This window comes from Argiope bruennichi, chromosome 4 (genome assembly GCF_947563725.1).
Source record: "Argiope bruennichi chromosome 4, qqArgBrue1.1, whole genome shotgun sequence".
NCBI lineage: Eukaryota > Metazoa > Arthropoda > Arachnida > Araneae > Araneidae > Argiope > Argiope bruennichi.
This window is the reverse complement of record NC_079154.1, coordinates 9,877,128-9,902,259: the sequence shown is the minus strand read 5'-3', so window position 1 is coordinate 9,902,259 and position 25,132 is coordinate 9,877,128. Positions and strand designations below refer to the sequence as shown.

Genomic DNA, 25,132 nt, shown 5'->3' with positions numbered 1-25,132 from the left:
TCAGCAGGATGTCATTACAATGGGAAGGAATTAAAACTTTTCGTGCAGACATTTTTTGAATAGCTTTTTTTTAACACGCTCGTTGATAAGAACCTTTTATAACCATTAAATCCAAATAACAGCTTCCTTTTTATTGTGAAACTGCAAGGTGCAAATAATGTTCAGAAATTATAAAAGTTTTTAGCTGTGTAAACAAAATAGCCACTTTTTTTTTTGTAATTCTACCTATTGTATTCTCATATGAAGACAATGGATTTGGTTTATTCAAATATGATGGAAACGTTCCATTGTTTTTGAGAAATATGATGTTTTACTTTAGGTTTTTTTTCCTGGTATTTAATAACAAGAATCATCTCAGAAGTCATAAGCATATGGGAAAGAAATTGAAATTTTTTTTCTCGAAAAATAACAAGGATCATTTTGAAAGTACAGATTTTACGAACTGTAATGTGAATTTTCCATACGATTTATATGAGAGAAAAAAATTTAATAATAATAAAGAATAGGGAAATTTTAGACATTTTGGCGATGAAAATACATATTATTTATACTAACTACTAAAGGGATAATATAATAATTCTGTCATGCGAATTATAAAAAAAAAATTATTTTTCTTTCTTATAACTTTTAAAGGTCTTAAGAACAATAGTACAGTAATACAGTGCAGATTTACGAACAGTAAACAATAAAGAACATTACTTTTACAGGTTTTAAGAACAGTAATGTGAATTTTCAATCAGATATCTATGAGAGAAAAAAAATGTAGTAATAAAGAAGTGGGAAATTTTAGACATTCTGACCATAAAAATCTCGATAAATTATACTACTAGATGGATAATATGATGTTTCTGTCAGGAAGATTATCAAAAAAATTTTTTTTTTCTTTTATAGAACTTTTACAGGTTATAAGAATAATTATACAGTACAGGTCAAGAACAGTAAACAGCAAAATAAGAACAATAAACAGTAAATACTGTTTCAGGTTTTAAGAACAGTAATGTGAATTTTTCATAAGATATGTAAGAGATAATAAAATTTTAGTAATAATAAAGAAGTGGAAAATTTTAGACATTATGGCTATTAAAATACCTATAACTCATGCTACTAGAGAGTTAATGTAATGTTCTGTCATGACTATTATAAAAAAAAAATTATCTTTTGTTGAACGATAATGTGTCATTTAAATTAAATTTCACGTATTCTTCAGATATTTGAATTTTTCATCCACATTTTTATTTCAGACTTAATTTTATTACTTTGAGCTAATAAGGCTTGAGGTGCCATTGTGCTCAGATTGGCATATCTCCTTCGTGGCGGTCAATGCATTTTTCTAAATTTGCATATTTTTATAAAATAGGAATATTCATATTTAAATAATTGATTCAGCTTTTGTCGAATAATAGAGGAACTCCTTTTTTATTTAAAATATTTGTGTTTAAAGAATATTTTATTAAATATTACTCATAGACCCAATGGCAACACTTTGATGGAAAAAAATGTTTTTTATGTACATTTTCTAACATATATAATATATCTGTTGTGAAAATATGTTTTTTTAATGTTATAATATGGAAAAAGTAACTAAAGTAATAAAATTCTCGAAATAAATTAATCATAATTATTTGTTTATCATTTTCTTTGCAACAAATTTAAGCTTTTAACTGTTATAAAAGGTTATGAAATATGAAGAAAAATATATTTCAAATAAAATAATTAAAAATTGTAATTTTATAGGTTTTTTCAAGTAAAATATAACATAACCAGTTAATGAATAATTAATATGTAATATATTATTAAAAAAGTAATGGCATATATACTTTAAAGAAAGATTTAATAACTCAATGTGCATATGTTAAGGTCAGTATATTAACTGGTTATTTCTAATAATAACCTATTTTACTATTTTATTATTATTTAATATTAATCTAAAAGTATTCATAATTAACTGTTATTATTAATAATACCTGATTAATCATATTGACCGTAACATATATCGAATGAAATCATATATATATTTTTTTATTTATTCTTTATTTTTGATTTTTTTTTTTTCTCTCTCTCTCGAGTCGTGGCAACAAAATAAGCGATGACCGAGAATCATCTCTGAGGTACAAAGGATTAATTCAAAAGAAATTGTATTTATAACAAATTTATTTATTTGACAACCAGCTGATAAAATTTTTCAATCGATCTCCATACCCCCCCAACCCCCTCCCTCTCTTCAGCCCAGTGGCCTTGGGCAGCTGGCTATTATGGCCAGTCAAAAATCCGTCACTGCATTTAATGGTTTTGTGACTAAAATTTTCCTTTTCCTCATCTACATACAAGATCTTTTGTCAACTATGAAACCCGCTATGAAACGCTATGTCACGCTATGAAAACTGAGATAATTAGTCCTATATATGATGGATTTCAGTAATGTTAAAAATAAGCACAACAAGAAATTATAAGTTCCATTCTGTGTTTAAAAATTAAGTCATTTCTATCAAGTGAGTCTTTATTGACTATCTTGTCACCATGGTTCACGCACTGTGAGGCATGAATCATGACAAGAGAAATCCGCCGGATCTTCTGTGTGATGTCTTTGTCGCAGATACGATGTCCATCTTCTAATACGGCTCATTATGGTCCATCATTACCCAAATACAAAGTGCCGACATGTGTGAAGGTAGCCAAGCGAGAATTTGAGAACATAATCAATATGTTTTATTTTTGTATCGTTTCTTTGTCCTTATTCGGGTTTTTCCGACATTTTTTTTATTTGTTTTAGACCCACATTTACTACGAAACTAATGATATTACAACGAAAAATCATGATTTTAAATGCACCGGTGAGTTAGCGATGTGTAAAAGTGGGTGTTCCCTTTTTTAAAAAATCTTGTTGTTATAACTGCAACAGTGACATCTTAATTTTTTTTTTCTTTTAACACTGGACTGGATAGTTAATTTTAAATATGGGGTGAATACATAAATAATGACAACAACCCTGAACAACAACAACAACAACAAAACAGTAAGAGTGGTCTACTCAAAACTTTCTCATGTACTCTGTAATAAAGGTATTTTTCCACAGACCGCTTGGATGGCATTGAGGTACAGTAATTATGATATACTTACTTTTGGCATGGTTTCAGCATTTTTCTGACTCTGCCGTGTGTGATCATTGGCGATGACTCACTGGCATGCGGTTAATGGTATCAGAAAATCGAATTTGCGTTTTAGAAAAAATTTTCTCTGCCAATCAAAACAAAAATTTTACACAGAGCTATACTTGTAGCCACAAAATCACATACCAAATGTCATCATTTAAGTGATTTTGTTTTTGAAAGTATAGACCGATATGCAATCAACCCGTTGTTGGATGCGGCACAAAATTTGATAGATTTCTACACTATAGATGTTAAATTTATGTACCAAATTTTATCTATTTAACTCTTTTTGTTTCGTAGTTATTGCGTTAATTTTTATTCGAACAGCCTGACAGACAGACTTTCTTTGAAAGGATTTTGCTCAAAATTTGATAGAAATGTACAAATTTGATCTGAAGACCGTATCTCAAACTTCCTTCGTCCGGCTCATAGCGTTTTTGAATTGTCTTTGTCACAGACAGTCAGACGGGCGAATTTTTTCAAAAATGTGTTGTTTCGAGCTCGGGGGGGAGGGGGTCTAAAACGCAGAGATTCGTCAAAATCTCTAGTTCAAATCTTTTGACAATTACTAAGCTTCCTCTATACTTCGTATACGAGAAAGTAAAAAAAGTAAAAAAGAACTGAAATGTAATTTTACAAAATACCGAGAAACTTATTTTAGTTCAAAGAATTTTTTTTTTCTTCATTTTTACGAATTATAACAGGTAAAGGCATCCGATCTTGTTCAACTTTGGCGGGGGGAAAAAAACCTCGAAAATACAAGAGCTATAGCTATATCTGGATTAGGAATCGAATTTCACATATCCTTCTATGCCTACCAGGAAGACTATAAAAACGCGAGAAAGTTGAAATGAATCAGTGGAGTAGATTCTCTCTTTGGAGAGTGAATTCGGAGAGAACTCTCTAGCTGAAATTTGAGAGTTAGTGTACACGATTTGCTGCTTGCGTGTTGTTGTTTTCTGAAAGTATTGTCTTTCTGTACATTTTTTCAGAGTTTTTCTTCTTGCATTTTCGTGTTTTCTTGTGGAATAAAATGTCGTTCTTCGTTACCGAATTTGGTAGACTTTTTGCCGCACGCGCATCAGAATTTCCTTAACAGTATGAAAAATGTAAGTGAATTAATTTTTAAAAGGTTTTTTAACGTTGTATTTGGTTTAAAATAAACATTAGAATCTCAAACTACTAAGAATTCTGTTTATGAGTTATGTTTTTAGAACAAGAGCTATGCGATATCTATTCTATGTAGGATGAAAAGTTAGATTTCTATATATCAACCATAAAATATCAAATATGATAAAATCATCATATTCATGCACAGTTAATGGATAAAATGTTTGCGAAAATGATTTTTTATAACTATATAATGATATTAATTTTAAAATCATTCTCATGTTTTCGTAAAAATGGAGCAAAACATTGTACCACCACATTCGAAAGACTTAGGTAGGAATCAATGCAGACAGGATTCCATACAAAATTATATTTTTGTTGAAGTGGGGAATTTTTGTTTCATTCGACTTTTAAGTATACGCATAGCTTTAAGAAAAGAAATACAATTCAAGTTAGAATACAACTTTCTTGACAAATGTTTTATTACTGTATCCATGGCAGAAAATAAAAATGCATTTGTCCTTTCTTAAATTTCAAAATGCCCAGAAATATATCCGTAAACCATGCTCTTCTACAGGCATTTTGTTCTTATTTAAAAAGAAAAAAGTAGGACGTTGTAAACAATAACGTTTCATTTTCTGTTTCTATCACCCGGAACATTTCCAGTATTTCTGGATTTAGAAATCTCTATAAAACAATCGCATTTTCTAATGCTTTCTGTTGTCGAAAATAGACAAAAACTACGAATGTCTATTCTTCCCGTAACTATTACAGAATGGCTCGCTGGAGTGAATCCAACTCTCAGTGCCCTTCAACTCTGCTCAAGCTGTTGCAAATCATTCCGATGGCGATTGCTGGAGTAAAAAGAAAGATTTAATGGATCTCAAGAAAGTTGTGTGCCGAGGCTTAAAAGCAACTGCGTTGCGACTTTTGACCGTTTTTGGCGCTTGTCTGGACTTTTGTTTTCCATCAGAGACGGAGAGTCTGAGAAGTTTCATTTGGAAAATAATATATCATTTATATATAACGTCTCAGTTCACTTAAATTGAGGAAATTTGAAGCAACAATAACAAATCTAATAAAAAATAGATGCTAATATAAACGTTAAATACGTTTTTCAAGGGTATTGGTATTTGAAATCTTACTATAAAAAACAATAGAAAGCAGTTAGTTATTCAATCATGTTGAATTCAGCTGGCTATATTGCTAATATCATTTTTAATTTTTAAAGTTTTCAAGTGGAATTTTTATATAAGTTGTCCTATATATCTGGATTTGAAATATATCTGGATTATGAAAAAAAAAATACATGTTTCATAACCACACACGTACTCATGCACGGACGCACATGCGCACGCACACGCAAGCAAACACACACTCAGTTAAAAAAATACTTACTATAAATACTCATATTTCCTAGGATAGTCAAAATATTTACTTTTAATGTATGTATTGACAGCATATAATATGTAGTGACATTATTATAATGTATTGACAGCATATTTTCATATTCGTAAGTTTTGCATGATTCGGTTATTCCAATCTGTGGTGTCCTTACGACATTGCATATCTTGTTATAGACGGATTATAGAAAGGTTAAGCCAGTAAAATCACGAAGTAGGTGTGATTTCTTACAGGATGAATAATAATTCGGTTAAATTTTTAGTTTCATTAGTTTTTAAACTAAAAAAGTTAATTCATTTCTCAATTCATCAATCATACCAACATTACAAAGTAATAGAAAAATGAGGGTAATGACTCATTTCTAACTTAGAAATATCAAATTAGGTTAACTGTTTTTCAATTATAACTGAATACAAAACTACACAAATGTTGTTTGTGTAGCCGATTTTGAATTATTTGTTGTTGTCTGTCAAGGTAACCAAAACAAGAGCTCGAATGAAGCCTTCCATGCCTAGATTCATAATTTGATCTTGTGACGCTTGCTTGCGTGACTCTCTTTGAAGGTACATTTAAAAAAAATTGCTTCGTTTCTAGGTGAGTTTGTTTATTGAGAGAGAGAAATATAATAATTTCCTTAAAATGCGTTGCATGAACAGAAATATAATTTTGCATTTCGAAAATTATTTTCTATCGACAGTGCAATCTTAAAAATGGATGAATCGAGTTCAACATAAGTGCAGTTGTAATCAATATCATAGAACGATACTGGCATATATTCCTTCTTCAACGAGCAATTTTTGATACCATTTGAAATGGTTATTCCTGAATTGACACCGTTATTACTTTCTCGTGTACGGAATACATAAAGACAAAGTAGTGTAATCGTCAGAAAGCTCGAATGTTGAGGAATCTACATGTTTTAGACAGCTTTGAGTCAGAAAAGTACATTTTTAGAAATTATATTTATTTGTCTACAAACACAGTAACTCAAAATTGAGGATTTGTATCAAAATTTTGAACAAAATCCATTCAGAAGAAGTCTGTCTATCGGATGTTCGAATACAAGTTAACACTATAACTACAAAATGAAAAGAGCTATATAGATAAAATTTGGTAGAGATATTTATCATTTAAGGTTTAGTTGTATATCAAATTCATAACAAATACGTCCAAGAGTGAGAGTCTGTCGGTCTGTACTTCGGCATGCCTGAAAACGCAATAATTCAAAACTTAATAACTTAGATAAATAGAGTTTGGTTCCCAATTCCAGCTTTTAAAGTGTGAATTGATATCAAGTTTTCAACAAAATTTACAAGGTATTGACCGTTTATCGGTCTCTATTTTCGCATGCATTACTCGATAATCCAATGACCTAAATAAATTATATTTAATTTGAGATTTTTTTTACTACAATTGTAGCTCTCCGTCATGTTTTCATTTGATCGGGAAAAAAGACATCGCAAGTATAAATTCTATCTTCGGATGCTTAATATTAACCACATGCAGACGATTAATCGTCAAAAAAGTATGGACAACCGCAGCTAGTTTCAGTAAAAATGCTAGATTCATGCTAAACATCGACATTTTATATCAGCATCATGCAATTAATACATAAATAGTGGTTTTCTTTACTACTACGAAGCACTTAACTTTCATGTGTGGGGGTCTGAAAATAAAAATTTGAGCTTTGTGGCATTAACAGTTTTGCCCATGGTTCACAATTTTATGCAGAGGGAGAGGGTGGACATTTTTTTAGAAAATATGGGGGGAAGTTTTGGGGCGACTACACCCGCTTGTCTTCCATACCCATGCATAACGATACCAAATACTGATAAAGCTTCATTTCTTTCTTTTATATTAGTACTGCTAATGAAAAAAAAATTGCTTTGGCCACTTTTTTAATGAACAATATTTCTTCCTTTGGTTAATACTTATAGGTATTCTCTTAACATCACTCATTATTAGATATTCTTTCAAACTTTAACTATCTTATTTGATTTATTCCTCCAAATTTAGAAAAATATCGCCAAATTTGGAAGGAACATGATTTAGATACGTATTGTTACGAAATTTCCGGGGTTCGTTTGGATAGTGGGAGTTATATGGTGTGAAGACACTCAATCACCAGGCGGCAGTAGAAAACAAAACAACGACGTTTATTTACACGAAGACACACAGGACAGCACAAAGACGACAACTATATACAGCACAGAAGACGATTATCTTCAGCCGAGACGTGCAGCATACGACAGCATACACAGCCGTATACAACAAGACTCTACTGCAGACAGTAGCGCACAGCTTAGTTCAGCACTAGCTTCATTCCGTCGCTGCTCCGCTTATCTCTGGAAGGCCAGTTCTTTATCGTCGATTCCGACTACTCTTCACTGTCGCTTCCGACTACGACTACAATTCACCAACACTCCCCGACAGCTGCAGCTCCTTTTATAGGTCTCAGGAGGCGGGGCTAGAAGCCTCTTAACCAATCAGGAACGTTCGAGGCATAACTCGGTTCCTACTGGACGGATCGGGAAAATTCTCGATGTTTCAGGTATAATCTATTTTGGCACCAAAGTCGCCAAATGGTCGCCAAGCTGTGGGACCTTCTATGAAACCAGCTATGCTGGGAAGCCGCATTACAGATTCGTAACAGTATTCATGCATCTTTTAACATACTGTTGCGCCGTATACGGTATTTCACTTATGAAAGTAAACGCAAATGATGACGCAGTTTCCTTAAATTGGAATAATCTGAAAGTCACAAATTCAAATGTATGAAAAAATATGGTAATATAATTCAAAGCTCAGTCAGAATAAAAAGCAAACAATAATTATATAGCCGCACAAATCGCAGGTAACGCAAAGCTCGCTAGATTTCGTTGCGTTCATCAGCTCGGCCAATTCTGGAATTGAACTGGATTGTCCGTCTTTTACTGTCTGGCAAGGTGAAGAGTCGAACATTCTAGATATCTTCTTGTATCTCGAGAACCAAACTTCGAGATCTCTCGTTTTCCAAACAAGCAGTTAGCGTCAAATTTCGCCGCCAAATCAAAGAGCACCGCAACAATATATGTATTTTAACACTGGGAGATTTTAAAAGTCAAATTGGAATTTGTATTATCTTTTATCCTACTTTTCCATCGTACTTTTTTATATTTATTCAAGACAATTTTAAGGTTACTTATGTTCATAATGAGAAATGCGCAAATGAACAAAGCACTGAAAACTAATAAAAAAATGTTTTAATATCAAACGACGACTTGGTAAGCAACGCATTTCAGCAGTATTTTATGATTTGGGATCAGTATTCAAAACATAACACACTACTGATATATTTATTTAGCAAAAATGATATTCAATTTAAGAATAATGATTTCAATTCATTTAAGAATGACACATCGTATGTTAAAATAGACTTTGAAATAGTGAAATAATGATTCCTTTATCTTTTGAAAATCGAGTTACCAATTTTGAGCTAAAACAGATAAATATAAACATTTTTAATTTAAACTGCCGAATTCTAATGATTCAAAAATCGCCCTTTAATGTGAATTTTTAATTTTGAACAATAGGTTCAAACGATTACTTTATTACTCGGCATGATTTTAATTTTTGGATGAATCTTTTGTAACCCTGCATAAATGAATGCAATAAATGCTGAAAATAGGATGAAAAATTTAGTTTTGAACTTCATTATTAGAATTACTGTAATCCGAAACATTGATTGTAATTTATTTCCTAAAACATCTATTCCTTTTTTTTTTTTTTCATAACGCTATTTGAGTCGTAAATGATTTCATTGCATAATCAATTGAAAACAATACAAAATGGAAACGGCATAAACACGAATCACAATACTGTGTGAAGCTAAAAAGTATGCGTTGAAAAGTTTTTGTTTTGTTTTTGTTTAAAATTCCTTTTAATTTTTGACTTGTGCGATAATATTATAGAACAATTCATTTCGAAAGTAACAAATAATTATATGCACACAAAAGAGTACATATATCATTTTAAAGTAAATCGACCGTAACATAATTTTATATGACATGTATCTCATTATAACATGCCTTTTTTAAGACAAACTGACATTAACTTAATCTCATACTAAAATATTTTTATTGAAAATTTTTATACAAATATTTAAATCTGAATAATTGAAGTTTAAATTATCGCCACAAAACATTTGAAAAAAAGGCAAAACAACTTCTTTATATAATAAACTTCTGTAAACCAGCCAAAAAAAATTACTCAATGACAAGAAATATTATCACCTCATTTTCCTAATATTAAAGAAACGATTGTAAAATATTCATAAAATCGATATTTTTTTAATGTGTTCTTATGTGCCTTAGAACTGGAAACACATTGAATAAAAGCGAGCTTTATTGAATATTGTTGGAAGCTGTATTATATTCTTAAAACACGTTTTGAAAGGAGATGATTTATGAATTCAACATTTCGCTAGGGGAAGGGGGTTAGAGAAGAATGAAATTCGTTTCTTTTAAGAAGTTTGGATCATAAATTAGGATACTGTTGCACTCTTTTTTATGAGTTATCATGACGTTGTTAAAACATGAGTTTAATGTTTATCGACTCCATTAAGAGCTCAACGGAATGTTCGCAGTACTTAAGAAAATTGGACTTCATAGCTGTAATGATCTGTTTGCAGTGTACGTTAATACATCGATCTCTGTTAAGGAAGATAAATGTACTTTTTTTCACTTTTTCGCATTACATCTTTTATTTAGTTTTTATCCTTTCTACTACTTCATTTTTAATTTGAAAAAAGAAACATCTATTTTAGCTCATTCTTTTCAATATAAGTATTAAGCTTTTATAATGTGAGGTGTATTTTTAACTCTTTAATAACTATTTTCCTTTTTTTTATGTTCATATAAAAGGTAGATAGTTTCTTTCAAATGTATATTTTCTTTAATTTCAGGGATAAAATATTATTAATATTCTCAGAGTTTGTTATAAAAGGGAAAAGAATCACCTTTTTTTTTCATTTTAAAAGTGAAGTTTTCAGAACTTAAAATTATTAGATTAAAATAGTGTCATTTTTTTATAGCGAAAACTTTATTTTCAAAATTTTTATTATATTCTGACACGATATGCCACGTTTTATGATTTGCTTCATAATGTACCAAAAAAAGTGTGTGTTGATTTGCATTTTATCCCTTAGATCAGCGAAATTCAAAATTTCATAAAATTCTTCAATTTTGATTTTTTTTTGTTGTTATCTTCACATTAGGTACACAAATTGTCTGATAGATTTAGTCCAAAAGTATGCATAAATTTGCAATATTAGTGTAAAAATTGTAAGCCAAAATTAATCTATAATACCCTATTATCTTATTCACATATTATGCATGAATAGATGTATCGACAGATGACCAATTCATTGAATATCCAAAAAGAAAACCCAATCCATGATGAATTTAATATAGATCTATAACGTCATCTGTAAACACCTGCCTGCTTACTTTAACGCTTTCAAGTGGTTAAATGCAAGAAACGATCAGTTTCAAACAAAAAGTCTTGTACGCAGTAGCACTAAAATGTGAGGAAAAAGTACAATTTAAATTAAAATGTCCGCTTTAATTCGGTCCTCGTCAAGGAATATGTAGTCTGTCCAGTCAAAATGAGATCATAAAAATTTTATTTTACAAAACAGAGCGGAAAGTTTCCTCCTTTGAAATTTTTACGGTTTGAAGCAATATTGTTGTCCAAGTTCCCATTATTTGAAATATCCCTAGAGCTCTTCAGAGGTACGATCTCTCTTCGCTTTCTCCTTTTGTATGGATTTGAATTTGTCAAGATAATTTTCAACTTTGAGAGCAATAGAAAGTCCATTTTATGAAATATGGAAGTCAAAGTCTATTACTACATATTTTAGAAACTTTTGATCAGCCTTTGAAAAACCTATCAGCTACTGATTCATCAGTCAATAGGCAGGGCATAAATATTGCAGTTCAGTTAGTCACATCAAGCAAGAGACAAGACACATATATTTTCCTGCTTTCTTTGAAATCTGGAAGTTAAGACCTGTTATGACATATTTTAGAAACTCTTAATTCTCATTTTAATACCCTACCAAACTACTGATCCATCAGTCAAGAGACAGAGCATAAATTTTGCAATTTGGTTTATTTCATGACGCAAAAGACAAGACACATATTTTCCTGCTTTGTCTGAAATCTGTAAGTTAGTATCTGTTACGACATATTTTAGAAAATTTTAACCCTCATTTGAATACTCTACCAGTTACTGATTCACCTCAGTCAAGAGATAGGACATAAATTTTTGTGTTCAGTTTCTCATCAGTATAGAGACAGAACATAAATTTTGATTCTCCGTTTACCTCATCAGTTAAGAAAAGGGAATAAATTTTACTGCTCCTTTTGCCTCCTCAATCAAGAAACAAGATATAAAAATTGCTGGTATCCAATAGTTTCTGAAGATTTCAGAAAAAATTGTAGCAAATGAGCTTTTATTGGTGCTTAGATGTCGCAGTAATGATTTACCGAATCAAAGCACGTCGTTGACTTGAAACACAGACATAAAAGTGTCCAGTTTTTTGAACAGTTACTAACGCATGTTGAAACTGATATTTCGGTACTATTTATTACACTGGCACTGGCTAAAACAATCCCCTCCATAAGCTTGTCCAAATTATTTCTGCCAGTTTTGCACAAAAATGTATACATATGGATTACTCTTCCTCTTAGAAAAGATAGATAATTATCAATCATACAAAGCAGTGGTTGATTCTATCGATGCTAAAACAGTAACAAGGTAGTTTGCCATTCTGGAACAAAATTCTTATTAGAAAACTCAAGATTAACACTTGAGAAAGTCATTCGTACGTCTGAGGCGACGACCCAACATTTTAAAATTCTATTGTAAACCGATGTTAGAAGTTTTAGATATTTATATTGCAAGACCAGGGGTGAGCACTAAGTCGATCGCGATCGACCGGTGAACCACCAAGGCATTTTGGGGTCACCACCTTTACTAAGACCTAAGACTCTCATACTAAAAGGAACATTTATGGAAAACCGACGCCAACTAGACCGGAGAATTGTCTTTTCACAATCGATGCGACTGTGTTTAACTTAAGCAAATGATTCGATGAATGTGTAGACGACATTATGTATCTTCAGTGGAAGCGCAAGGTTTTAAATTGTTTGGTATTGAAAGCGTTACCTGATATTATTATATTTGAGGCTATTATTATTATGTTTCCATCTTGCTATTACTGTCATGTTTGTAGTTATGTATGTGAATACATATTCCAACAAAATTTAATATGGCGTATTCCACTTGCGCACCAATGGTACACGGGAACATCCCCTGGCACTCTTAGAAATCAAATGTGATCGTGGTTCCCAGACTTATAAAGTTGAAATAGTTATTGAGGGACTGCAACCCTATTTTGGTATGGGACAAGAAAAAATAACGTGACTTCGGGACAGAATTTGTATTCGCTATAACCACATTCTCCATTATATTTCAATGGCAGATTATTTCTCGCTTTTAACTGTTAAATTTTAAAACTTATTTTAGCCATGATTTACTCTTGCTGTGCAACTGGATGCAAAGAAAAAGCTTCTAAGGATAGTCCTGTATCATTTCATAGCTATGTACAATAAACGTACTCTATTTATATCCATTTTAAGTCAGTTTAAAATTTCGTAACTTGGATCACTCAGTGATTTTGGTGTTATAATTGAATAATATTCCATTGTTTTCATTAGTTATTGTATTTAATTTAGTTAACTTGTTATTAAGTTTCATTTCTTCATTTAAACCAATATAACTGCATTATATTTTGCTACTCGCTTTATTTTAATCTCAAATGTGTTGCACGCGCTTGGCTGCAAGGTTGGCATGATTTTTTTTTCTCGCCAATGCAAGTGTATATAGAAACATTATTGACCTATTAATAATTGTGTATTTATTTTAGTGCAATTAAAGTTCCTTATTATTTCCAGTATGTTGTTCCTTCTTTACCATAAATATTCGAACAATACCATGAACGATATTAAATCTCATCATTGTGAATGTAATAGTGAAACTAAAACGCGTTTTATTAAAAAATTTATATAGTAAAATTTTATAAAAGTGTTAGTAATAATTGCATGTTTTTATGAATTTTAATTAAGATTTAAAAAGAAACGAGTGGATATTCTAGAGATAAGAAACTATTAAAGAAAGAAATGCTATCTTTACAGATAAAATTTTTGAATTGATATTTTACAGAAAAAATGTTTTGTCTGAATTATTTTTCTGAATCTGAAACATTTATTAATAAATTGCGGTATGTATATACCCTAAAATCACCGTTTCGTAAAAATTTTGAATTTCTTTATTATTTTGTATTAAAACCAACACATTTAAGATTCCAAAAATGATTTATTTTTGTTTCTGGGGTAGTTAGTAGCGAAGTTACCTACAAAATTATAAACCAGATGAGAAAAATTTAAAACTGATAATAACAAGGGAGAGGCATGAGGTTTAAAACTGAGTTCGGGATGAGATTTTGTATAATGGTAGTATACATTTAGAATGTTCATTCATGAAAATATTAAGGCTCAATAGCCAACCAATTTCGAGTAAATAGTCCTGAAACTTTCAAGATAGCTTATATACTAATAATATGTTACCGTGAACGAGCACTCGAGTAGTGTAGTGGTTCGGGCTCTGGCGTCGCTTTCACGAGACCCGGGTTTGATCCTGTGCTAAGGTTTTTTTTTTTTTTTTTTCTAAATTATGTCAAAATAATTTAACAGTTTAAAAATAGTTTGAATTAATGTCTTTTTCATTTTTTATGCAAAAATAAATATTTATTCGCCTAGTTCTTGGATTATAATTTAATTTTTAGAAAGAAAAATAATTATAAATACGAATGCTTTTTTTAAATATTTAGAATATTTGGAAGAAAAAAAAAGACTTAGGTCACTTTTATAATCTGTTTTTATGAAAGTTTTTTATCTGTTTGAGATAATGATAGAAATACTTGAACATGTAATGTAAAATTAAAAAAATGTTTTTAAGTAAATAAAAGAAATAAAATGTTTACTTAAAGAAGAAGCATAATCACTTTTAACTAATGCAAAAAAAAAACAAAGTAAAAAAAGTAAGCATGATTTAAATCAACAAACTCAGCTACTGATGTTATGAAAAAGAAAAATTATTTTTAAAACCAGTTTGTTTAGTTTTTGCTTAGTAGAATGGTAATCTTAAAACAAGAAAAGAATAAATAAATAAACTTTTCAGCAATTGAAAATCGATCGGACCCAATGCCGGGAGCAAAAGATTGCGCGACAGATTTTGAGTAGTCAAGATTTGCAATACATCGCCAAAAAAAAGGTATTCTTATTCTCAGATTCTTCCTAAGTGACGTGACTCAAATTGGGCACACTTGTTTCGACAGGAAACATAAGACTAGTTCCCGCCATTTATATATCAGCTCTATATCCAGACTAGACTAAAAAGTGGTCACCTGAAGTGTCTTTAAGGTGTATGTACACACTTGACATTTTTTTTTTAATTTTAACTTTAAAAATCCAGTTTTTTCACAGTAGGTCATCAATATATGTTTAAACTCATTTCAATGAGAAAAAACCATATTACATTAATTATTAATTAATTAAATAATATTTAATGAGCTAATTAGCCTATTTTTTGAAACATGATATCTTAAATTCTAATTTGTACAGACACATAATTCTAGTTGAAAATTATGCCTAATATTAGTCTTCATGTTGTCTGCCTCAATCAAGCTATAAAAATATATAGTTTTTTTTAAACAATTTTTTCATCAACGATGAATAGAAAAAGCGAGATTTTTTCTGTAATTTTAACTTTTAAATAGCTATAAAAAATTTATTTCTATAAATATAACTTTGATTGAGGCACAAAACATTCGCTATATCATACAGATTATTTTGATATATAAATAACTGTATTTGGTTAATTTCTTGTTGAGTTATGATTGTTTGAATGAAGCAACATAGTGGAAAAATATCATTCTTCATAAAATGAGTTTTAAAAACACCGTAACTAGAGATTTTAATGAAAGCACCTCAAGAAAAATAATTATAACTCGAGAAATATTTCGAATATTGACAACATATTGGTATCGTTTGAAAGTTAAAGGATCAGACAACATTATTAAGCAATAAAAAAAATTCGATATTTTGAACGATTTTCGAAGTTTCAAGTGTGTACATACACCTTAAAAGTGGTAGAAAAATCCACCCCACTTGTAAAAAAATGCTGTGATCATCCAGCTTCACCGGATCACATTCCGGGTTGCATTGGACTTTCTAAAAGAGATTAAACATCCTATACCCTTATTATCATAGATTTTTTTTTGGTAGTCAACAACCTACAGGAGCTGATCTGACATATGTCAGATCTTTTGAGGATAAACAACAACAACAAGAGTACATATTTCGTATTTATTATTAAGTTATAATAAATATTGTTAACTTTTTTTAGCTCATTACACTTACGTCACTGGGTTTCAAAGACCGCAACACCTTGAAAAAATTAGAAATAGCCTCCTACCCTGTAAAAGTCTGCCCACCCCTCTGTATTAGACAGTTTTTTTTTTTTTTTTTATACACACCGTCTCAGAAATATTCCTTCCCCTTAAATCCCATATCATTGTTTTGAAAATTTATTCCTATCTCAGTCTTACGAACATCTTAACTTTAGTTGATGTTCTCTCGCAATACATATAAAAAAAGGAAATAAAGTGCTAGACACCTTGAACAATCTACTTTGAGACTGAATTTCAATATATTCAGCATCAAGTAGCAATTTTTCACTTTACCTTCCGATTCCAGAAAAATTTGCAAAGTAATTCTTTTTCCGTCGCGCAGCAAACTTCACGATTCCATCAGCTGCGGGAATCTGCATAATTTGAGCGAAATGCTTTCAGCTGTAGACTTTTCTTCTTTTTTTTTCTTTAGCAAGTTTTAGATTGGTCTCCGGATTGTGGAGGAAAATTCTGGTTTTTCACACTTTAGTCCTTTCTTTCTTCCCATGCTCATTATTTTGTCGATCCAGTTTAGCAAGTGCTATTGGCTGTGTCTGCAGTCTTCGAAAGATGTTTTCTATAAAATTAGGGTTGTTTAATTAACAGGTGAGGTTGACTACCTGCTCCGGAGGTCTTCTAAATTAGAGGAATATTAATTAAAATTCTTCAATCTATTGCGAAATTAATGAGGTGTTTTTATGTGCTTTCGAACTACATTTCTGTAACAGAACTGATGTTGCAGACAAGGCTTGTTAGGATTCTGTTTTGTTCGAACTGGACATTTTTCAATGTCCGAAATAATTTTAATCTTCCCGTTTTGGGGGAAATTGAGCTTGTTCTCTTTATTTCTGTTAGTGAAAGAAGATTTTATATTAACTGAAATTCTCTGTTTAATATTAGGTGTGAGCATTTATTTTGATCATTTTTTTCACTTTAAAAGGGCTTTTATTAAGAAAAATTGGTACCATATATATCAATCAAAATATTTTCCATCATTTTCTAAAACTTTTTCCCATTTTCGTGCAATAAGTCTTGCAACTGATTGTCTTCAAATTTTTTTGGTCCTCCAGGCCTTCTTTGTCGTTGACATATAAATCACCACTTTTAAAGCGTTGAAACCAAAACCGATAATTGGGATAAGACGGAGATGCACCACCATGAGTTTCTATAAGTGTCTGATCAGCAGATTTCTTCAAATCAAACAAAGAAAATCAACGAATGTCGAAAATACAATTTGGAGTGTTCCATGATTAAGGTCTTTATACACTGAATAACTCAAAAATACTAATTGGAAAACTTTCCAAATAATAATAATAAAGTAATAGTCATTGATATTGTCGTTCGTATAGAAACTTCGTCTGCTTACCGATAGATGTCACTGATTAAAATACATGCAAGCACCTAATATTAAAGAGTTACAATTTCCCGGTAACATGAATTTAAATATAGATAAAACACAGACATTCTAAGCTTATTGGGAAAATAATAATTTAATCAAAAATAACACTTAAATTTATTTATTAAATGTGTACAACTTCCTGTGAGATGATTAATTCATTCCATATATTATGAAAACAATGATCTAAATGAGTAGGAAGCTGTAACACGCATGTTGCGCTATGGATTTATTGCTACTGTGACACCTCCTATTTCTGAGAATAATCTCAGTCCAACCTATTTCCAAATGTAAACATATCCTCCTTTCATCTTTCCTCTTGCCCTTTTTTTTAAGAAATAAACTTTTCCTGATGCATGCGCAAAAGCGCGGGGAGTTTTCGAATCCGAAAATGAATAGTAACTAAAATGCTTTGTAATAGAAGAGTTATTATTTTTTAAACATGTTAAGTGAAAGCACCTGTTGATAGAATGCACTATAATTTAAGTGCCATATTATGTGAAAACATGCTATCAGATTACTTACTGTAAGAAGCCGATTATATTGACAATTCACTTTTTCGATTTCAAATTAACTTTTTAGATTTATATAAATTCAATGGAATTTATATTTAAGAAGCCCTCTAATTTTTTAGAAAAAAACGCCGCAATGATATCTGATTGTATCAGACATATAATCAGATATCCATTGTATCCTTGTTAAAATTTATTTTCATGTTGGAATTTACCTTACTATCGTATCCGATCCTTATTTTGATGAAGTAAATTTAATTTGTTGTTAGTGTACATCCTCAAGAACAGCAGAGCTATATCAAGTGAATGAAATTGTGCACCCTAAAAAATTCCAATACTAACTATAGATTGTCAATAAGCTCCTACCTGGAGAGGCCCAGAGAAATAAGAATGTGATCAGGTGAAGTCTCTTCCTTAAAACACTTGGGGTAGACTTCAAAACACTTAGAACCTTCAGAATGTTTCATAGTTCGAAGGTGCCCACTGAAAAAGTGAGTAAGAGTAGTCTGATCCTGTGTACTACAATCAAGAGTCAGAGAGCCCCCTGGACGACTACTCTTATACCAGCGATGTACTGGTGGGACAAGCCACCAGTAAACTTATTAAATGTGTAATTGTTCCCCGTTTGCGTCATTTGGATAAGTGTAAAATTATCGGCAAATGCTGCGTAATTCTTCTTATGAATTTTACATTTTGCACGAGGCATGAATTTTTTATTATAGAGTAAAATTCTATAATAAATGCTTAATTTTATTTTAATACTTAATATTTTTTTATGATCCTCCATTACTTCCATAAATCATGTGTACTTCCATGAAACCTTTGTATTAATCCAACCCGTTCTCTTTTTTCCTTCAGGTCCAATTCCATAATGACATTCCATCTACTTGCCACACGGGAAGATGTCGAAGAGCTTAAATCCACCATCGAACAAATGCTGAAACTTGGAAAACTAGGGAGTTTCGACTTCGATCATGACTACCAAGAAATAAATTCCGAACCTGGTATGAAAAAAAAAAAGTTTATTCTCCTTTCTGTCTTTCTTTGTGCAAATAGCAAATTCAAAATGTCTTTTGATATGTATGTGATGTGTATAAAATATCTATGGCCATTGTATTCAACCACAGGCTTGGCGCTCATAGCAATCTCTCCCTGCTATGAATGGGATGTTTTGTTGAATTTTACTTTGGCAGAATTCCTAAAAATTTGACATCAACTCAGATTTTTCTTTCGCCAATGGCATTATTTTGATATGCTTTTATTGTTTGAATATATCAATGGTAATATTCAGAATGAAAGAGGAAAACAGGCGTGACAACTACGAATGATTTATCGAACAAGAAGATAAAAGAATTAATATTATTCCAAATAACGAAATGGAAGTTTTATTATAGAAAATCATCTATGGAAACTTTAACACATATCATTTTTACTTTCTCGCGAAATTATAGTAACCATCAAAAAATGAGAACTCTACATTTTGATGAATCTCCAGTTTCAGACCTCAATGAGTTCGAAAAATACATTTTTGGAAAATGTTCGTCCGTCTGTCTGCGACAAAGATAATTCAAACACGCTTTGTGATAAACTGTTGAAATTTGGATACGGTTTACACACCAAATTTACAGATTTCTGTCATCTATTCTGTCAAAAATCTGTTCTTAGGAAATCCGTCTGTCCGGCAGTTTGAATATAAATTAATATGGTAATTTGAAAATGAAGAGAGCTAGACAGATAAAATTTAGTACACATATTTAACATCTACAATGTAGATATCCTTCAAACTTTGAGCCAAATCCAACAAGAGGTTGACCGTCTATCGGTCTGTACTTTCAGAAGCATATAAACTCGATAACTCAAAAACACCAATGATTTAAACATATCGAATTTGATATTGGATTTTGTTACCACAAGTGCAGTTTTGTGTCAAATTTTTGTTTCAATCTGCTGAGAAAAGCGTGTCTAAAACACAAATTCTATTTTTGGATATAATGAACGCATGGCAGGGATTAATAGCCAAATAGTTCGCAAAGGATGACATAATAGATTCGGTAAAAATGCTAAATTGGAGGCAAAGGTCAATATTTCATGACTAAGGCGTTCTCCGGGATAACAGCATTATTAGAGAGTATGCAAGAAAGTTTTGGGAAAACCACTCTCGCTGGTTTCAATTTATTTTAAATTATTAGTTTGATATTTCCGAAATATCGTTATTATGATAACATTTATTTGATAACAATTAAATAAATTTGATAGTTATGTATAGTGACCTTTTCAATACGTCGTTCCTTAAAATGTCGTTCTAAATATTAAGAGTTTTTCTTTTTAAATTCATTCCTGTTTGTTTCAATACAGAGCCTCCAACACATCGATCTTTGTATTTGAATTCAAATAAGAGTCGTCATATTCCTCCTACGCAATAGAGCTAGCTATAAATAATTGTTCTTGTATCCGTTGATTCGATCTTAAATACAAGATTGATTGAGATAGGTAAAATTCAAAGTCAAATTTTTCGGCGAACAACACTAATAAAATGTTCTTTCTAGATGAAAATGTCAACATTTCCTTTGCAAATTTTCTAAAATGCAACACGTGCGAAAAGGGCTAATGCAATGGAGGCTAATAACTTTAATTTTTACCTATTTTCATAAATTGATCTAAAATTTCTTAATATATCCAATAAAGAAAATCATATTTTGCTGTGAAAAAAAGTTTAAAAATAAGTAAGTTTATATATAAAGTTATTCAAGGACAGTAGTTGAATGAAAAGAACTGTAATTATCATTAAATGTGTTTTTCCATTTATTTAAAAGAATTTTAAAATTGTTAACATTTCAAAAGTTAATAATACTATAAGCATAAAAATATAATTAAATAGTTACGATATCTTTTTTTTAAAGTAGACCTCTACTATTAAATTTTGATATTAAATGGTGTAACACAGTCCTCAGGTCTGAAAAGCAAAATAATAATGTTTTTTAACACGAATACAGAGACGGCAAAACACAGCTGAGACGTACACAATCAATAGACAGCAGCACACTTAATACAAACAGCAGCCCACAAGTAGTAATAGGTAGCTAACAACAATCACAACACACAAAGCGACCATACAGAGCTCAGCAAGAGGAGGGAATCTACGTAGCTCTTTTCTACGCTCTCTCCTCGCTTTAGCTGTATCCAACTGCCGATCCACTACTACTACACGACTGGCTACTCCTCGCACGACTCGATGCTGCTTTTATAATAAATTCCAGGATTTGGCACACAGCTCAATTCACCGATCACTTGAGCTCCACTCAACGCTTGCACTTCGCTGGACAGATCCAACTGTTCGCTGTTGGCTTGCTATGCGACTCTCACGTCTGTCTTCAGCTTGGACTGCCGTCCTTTTAAAGTTTTTGGAGCAGGGAAGAGAAGGTTCTCGAGCAATCAAACATATATCTCGGATACTATTGGTCCTATCGCCAAATTCTTGAAGATTCTAGTATGATCTATTTTGTCGCCAAGTCGTCAAATGATCGCAAAGCCTGAGGTTTATTGATTCGGCATCCGATCAGCATCCAACAGAGCTAATCGTAAAATGGTCTTTCCAGTGATTGAACTAACCATGCTGGTAAGCAACATTACTTCGTTGCACTATTCCGTCGTTGCTTCGCTATTCTCCCGACGACTTTAGACACGACTCTTCCGACTTCACTACTCCGATTAAATGCAGCTTGAGACTGCTGGCCTTTTATAGTTACCGGGAGGCGGGCTGAGAAAGTTCTGCACCAATTAGGCGTGTATCGGTTCTTATTGGCTGAATTGGTAAAATTCTTTAAAATTCTAGCAATATTTATTTTATTCGTCATATTCGCCGCCAAGTCACCAAATGGTCGCCAATCTCTAAGATTACTGACGCGACACCCGATCAGCACCCAACAGAGCTGATCGTAAAGCGGTATTTCCAGTGATTAAATTAGCCGTGCGGGGAAGCAACATTACAAATTTATAACAATATAATCCGTTTAACGGATTTTTTTTTTTTTTTTTTTTTTTTGTTGTTTGTATATTTGGGGAAGTTTGAAACCTAAAAACATTATCAAAATCTCGTGAAAGAGTTTTTTAATGATTACAATATTTCTCTTTATACGAGAAAGTGAAAACGGTAATGTTTGCATAATGTCAATAGGTAAGAAAGAAAAATACAAAAAGGCAAAAGGGAAAAAATATAATCTTATTATTATAAAGCTAGATTTTAGATATCGTTTTTTTTTTCCCTTATACAAAGCTTAAATCAGAAGTATCAACGAATTATATCCTTCTTTTCTTTATAAAAACATTTTTAAAAACCATGATGTGGTAATTAATTGATAAATAGAGTTATTAAAGAGATTCCTTTGTTTTTTCCTCCCATTAAGTTGAAATCTTTGTTCCAAATGGTTAAACAGAAAGAAAATTAATCAAAGTGGTTTCGATTTTTTTTTCTCTTTCTTTTTGTTAAAACTTACTATATAAACACAGCTTACTATTTTATTTAAAGAACGAGCGAACATTTCTACATTTAAACTTTCTTTTTTTTTCTTTGCTTAATGAACTTTTAATACGGTAAATGAATTCTTTCAGAATAATTTGATTTAAAATTACTCTTCCTCCGGTTATTTTTTGAAAGAAAAAAAATTCCTTCAAAGAATTCCTTTTAGAAGGATTACCTTTTCTTTTAAAGTCATATTTAGAGGATTAAGCGAGAAAAAGTTGGCAGATTGGGTTGTTTTATTTAAAATCCATTCGCTTATCTTGAAATACGAAATGTGGATTATGCAAAGTATTTTTTAAAAGAACCTTTTAAAATTAAACAAATAACATCTAAAAGGTCGAAATAACAGAGAAATCGAAAAGGTTAGTTAAAAAACTTTAATTAAATGTAAAAATGTTGTAAAATAGAAGAAAAATATTTTGCACACATATATCTTCCGAATATATAAATAAATGAAAACCAGTAATATAATTATTGTCTCGAAATACTAGTAAAATCATTTCTTCAAAATTTTATTTTTATTTTATTTTTTTCGGTATGTACGATTTATAAGAAAAATAATATAATTGTATGTTTTCTTTTTTATTTATTGTTTACATACATATAATGTTAATATCGATTCTTTTACACTTTACAATAAAATGTTACACTATCCGATCCATTCAATTATTACGAATATTATTTATTATTACGAATTCATTAATTATTACGTTTAATTATTAATTATTACGTATTACATGCAATAATATTTACACGTTTTACGCATTTAATTATTAGCAATATTAATTATTATTCTATAATATTAATTGCAAATTGATTATTTAATATTTCTATAATATTAATTAATTATTCTATTATTATTCTATAATATTAATTAATTATTCTATTATTATTCTATAATATTAATTAATTATTCTATTATTATTCTATAATATTAATTAATTATTCTATTATTATTCTATAATATTAATTACGCATTCATATTATAGAATAATTTGAATTGTATTTATATTACGGTAAAATGAACAAGTATTGTAAATCATATCACATTCATGTAGCTTTGCAGTTTAAAATTTGCTTTTTAAATGTTTAAATCTAAAAGAATAAAAACTACTTTTTTTGTATTAGCTAATTTTATTATATATCACATCTTTATATTATATACTTTTATCGAATTTTAAATATTATTAATCATATGTGAGCCACGCTATAGATATAATTACCAAATAGAAGGGGAAAAACATTCATTTACACTAATAAAAATGCTGAAAAGATTTCATAAGCATGGAATGTATAAAATTGTGAATTAGTTTCTTATTAATTTCGTGAGTTATAGAATATTCCATATGAAATAATTATCATATTTATTAAAAAAAACTTTAAAAATATAATAGTTTCGAAAACAGATCATATAACTTCCCGATTTTACAGAAAAGAAAGCCTGTCATTCTCAATATCCCCTTTGAAAATTTCCAGTTTAATAATATTTAGAATGCATTGAGATTATTACATGAAAGATATAATCTCTTTGAAGGAACTCGTAAAAATACTCTTAAGTGAATTAGAATTTTAATTATATTTATAATGTATTCAACTTTTAATCTATGTTTGGAATTTTCGTACGTGCCATATATATTGTGACTTAATTACCTTATCGGATTGTTTTCAGTGCTTTACGCTTTTACGATTTTTGTTTCCAATACCAAATTTTTTAAATATGATTAATTATTTTTAACTTTTTTAATATTCTTTAAAAAACAATTTTTTGTTTCTAAAAAAAGCTCATTTTATTAATATTGTATCCTATAATTTTGTCTTTTAATATATTTTATAATTTGGTATTATAATCATTATGATATCTCTTATTAATTTTTTTCTCTTGTTAACTGTTTTCACAAATTGGCTACCAGATGGCGCCCCTTGTCTAAAATCAAATTTGAATTAAAATGAATTTATTAAATTATCATTCGATTCTGAAGATATTAGAATATTGTATTTCTATTGGAAACACACAGGCTATATAAAGATATAAAATTCTAGCATACAAGAAACTTAATGAAAATTCACATATAAATTTCCCACATGTGTAAACATGAAATTCATAAATATTAAAGAAGTCAACTTAAATAAATGTATGAAATGTAGAATCTTCTAATTTTAACATCTCGCATGCTCTGAAAAATATTTCATTATCTAATAAAAGATTAAAATTCTCAGATACTCGTTTATTTCAACAAAGTATCGTAAATATTCTCCAAACTTTCTATTTAAAAATAAAACAAGAAAAAAAAAGCAAACTAAATGTTAATTAACATTACACAAGAAAAATAGCTAAAAAAGAAATATAAATCTAACACTTTAATTAGAAGAAAAAACAGAATTTCGTATAAAATTCTTCTCTGACATCCGAATATTCCGCTGAGGCCAATAAAAAATAACTTAACAGGTGAAACTCTCTTTTCCTAAAGCAAGCCAATTATGAGTCAGGTA

General features: G+C 30.2%; 1 protein-coding gene across 2 annotated transcripts in view; it reads left to right on the top strand.

Annotated features, from left to right (window-relative positions):
- The window catches only part of LOC129965565 (uncharacterized), a 240,866-nt gene that overhangs the window by 164,250 nt on the left and 51,484 nt on the right, over positions 1-25,132 (top strand). For both annotated transcript variants that reach the window (XM_056079567.1, XM_056079568.1), the window contains exon 6: positions 18,982-19,127. In XM_056079567.1, the coding sequence (XP_055935542.1) occupies positions 18,982-19,127 (146 nt within the window). The remainder of the gene's footprint in view (positions 1-18,981; positions 19,128-25,132) is intronic.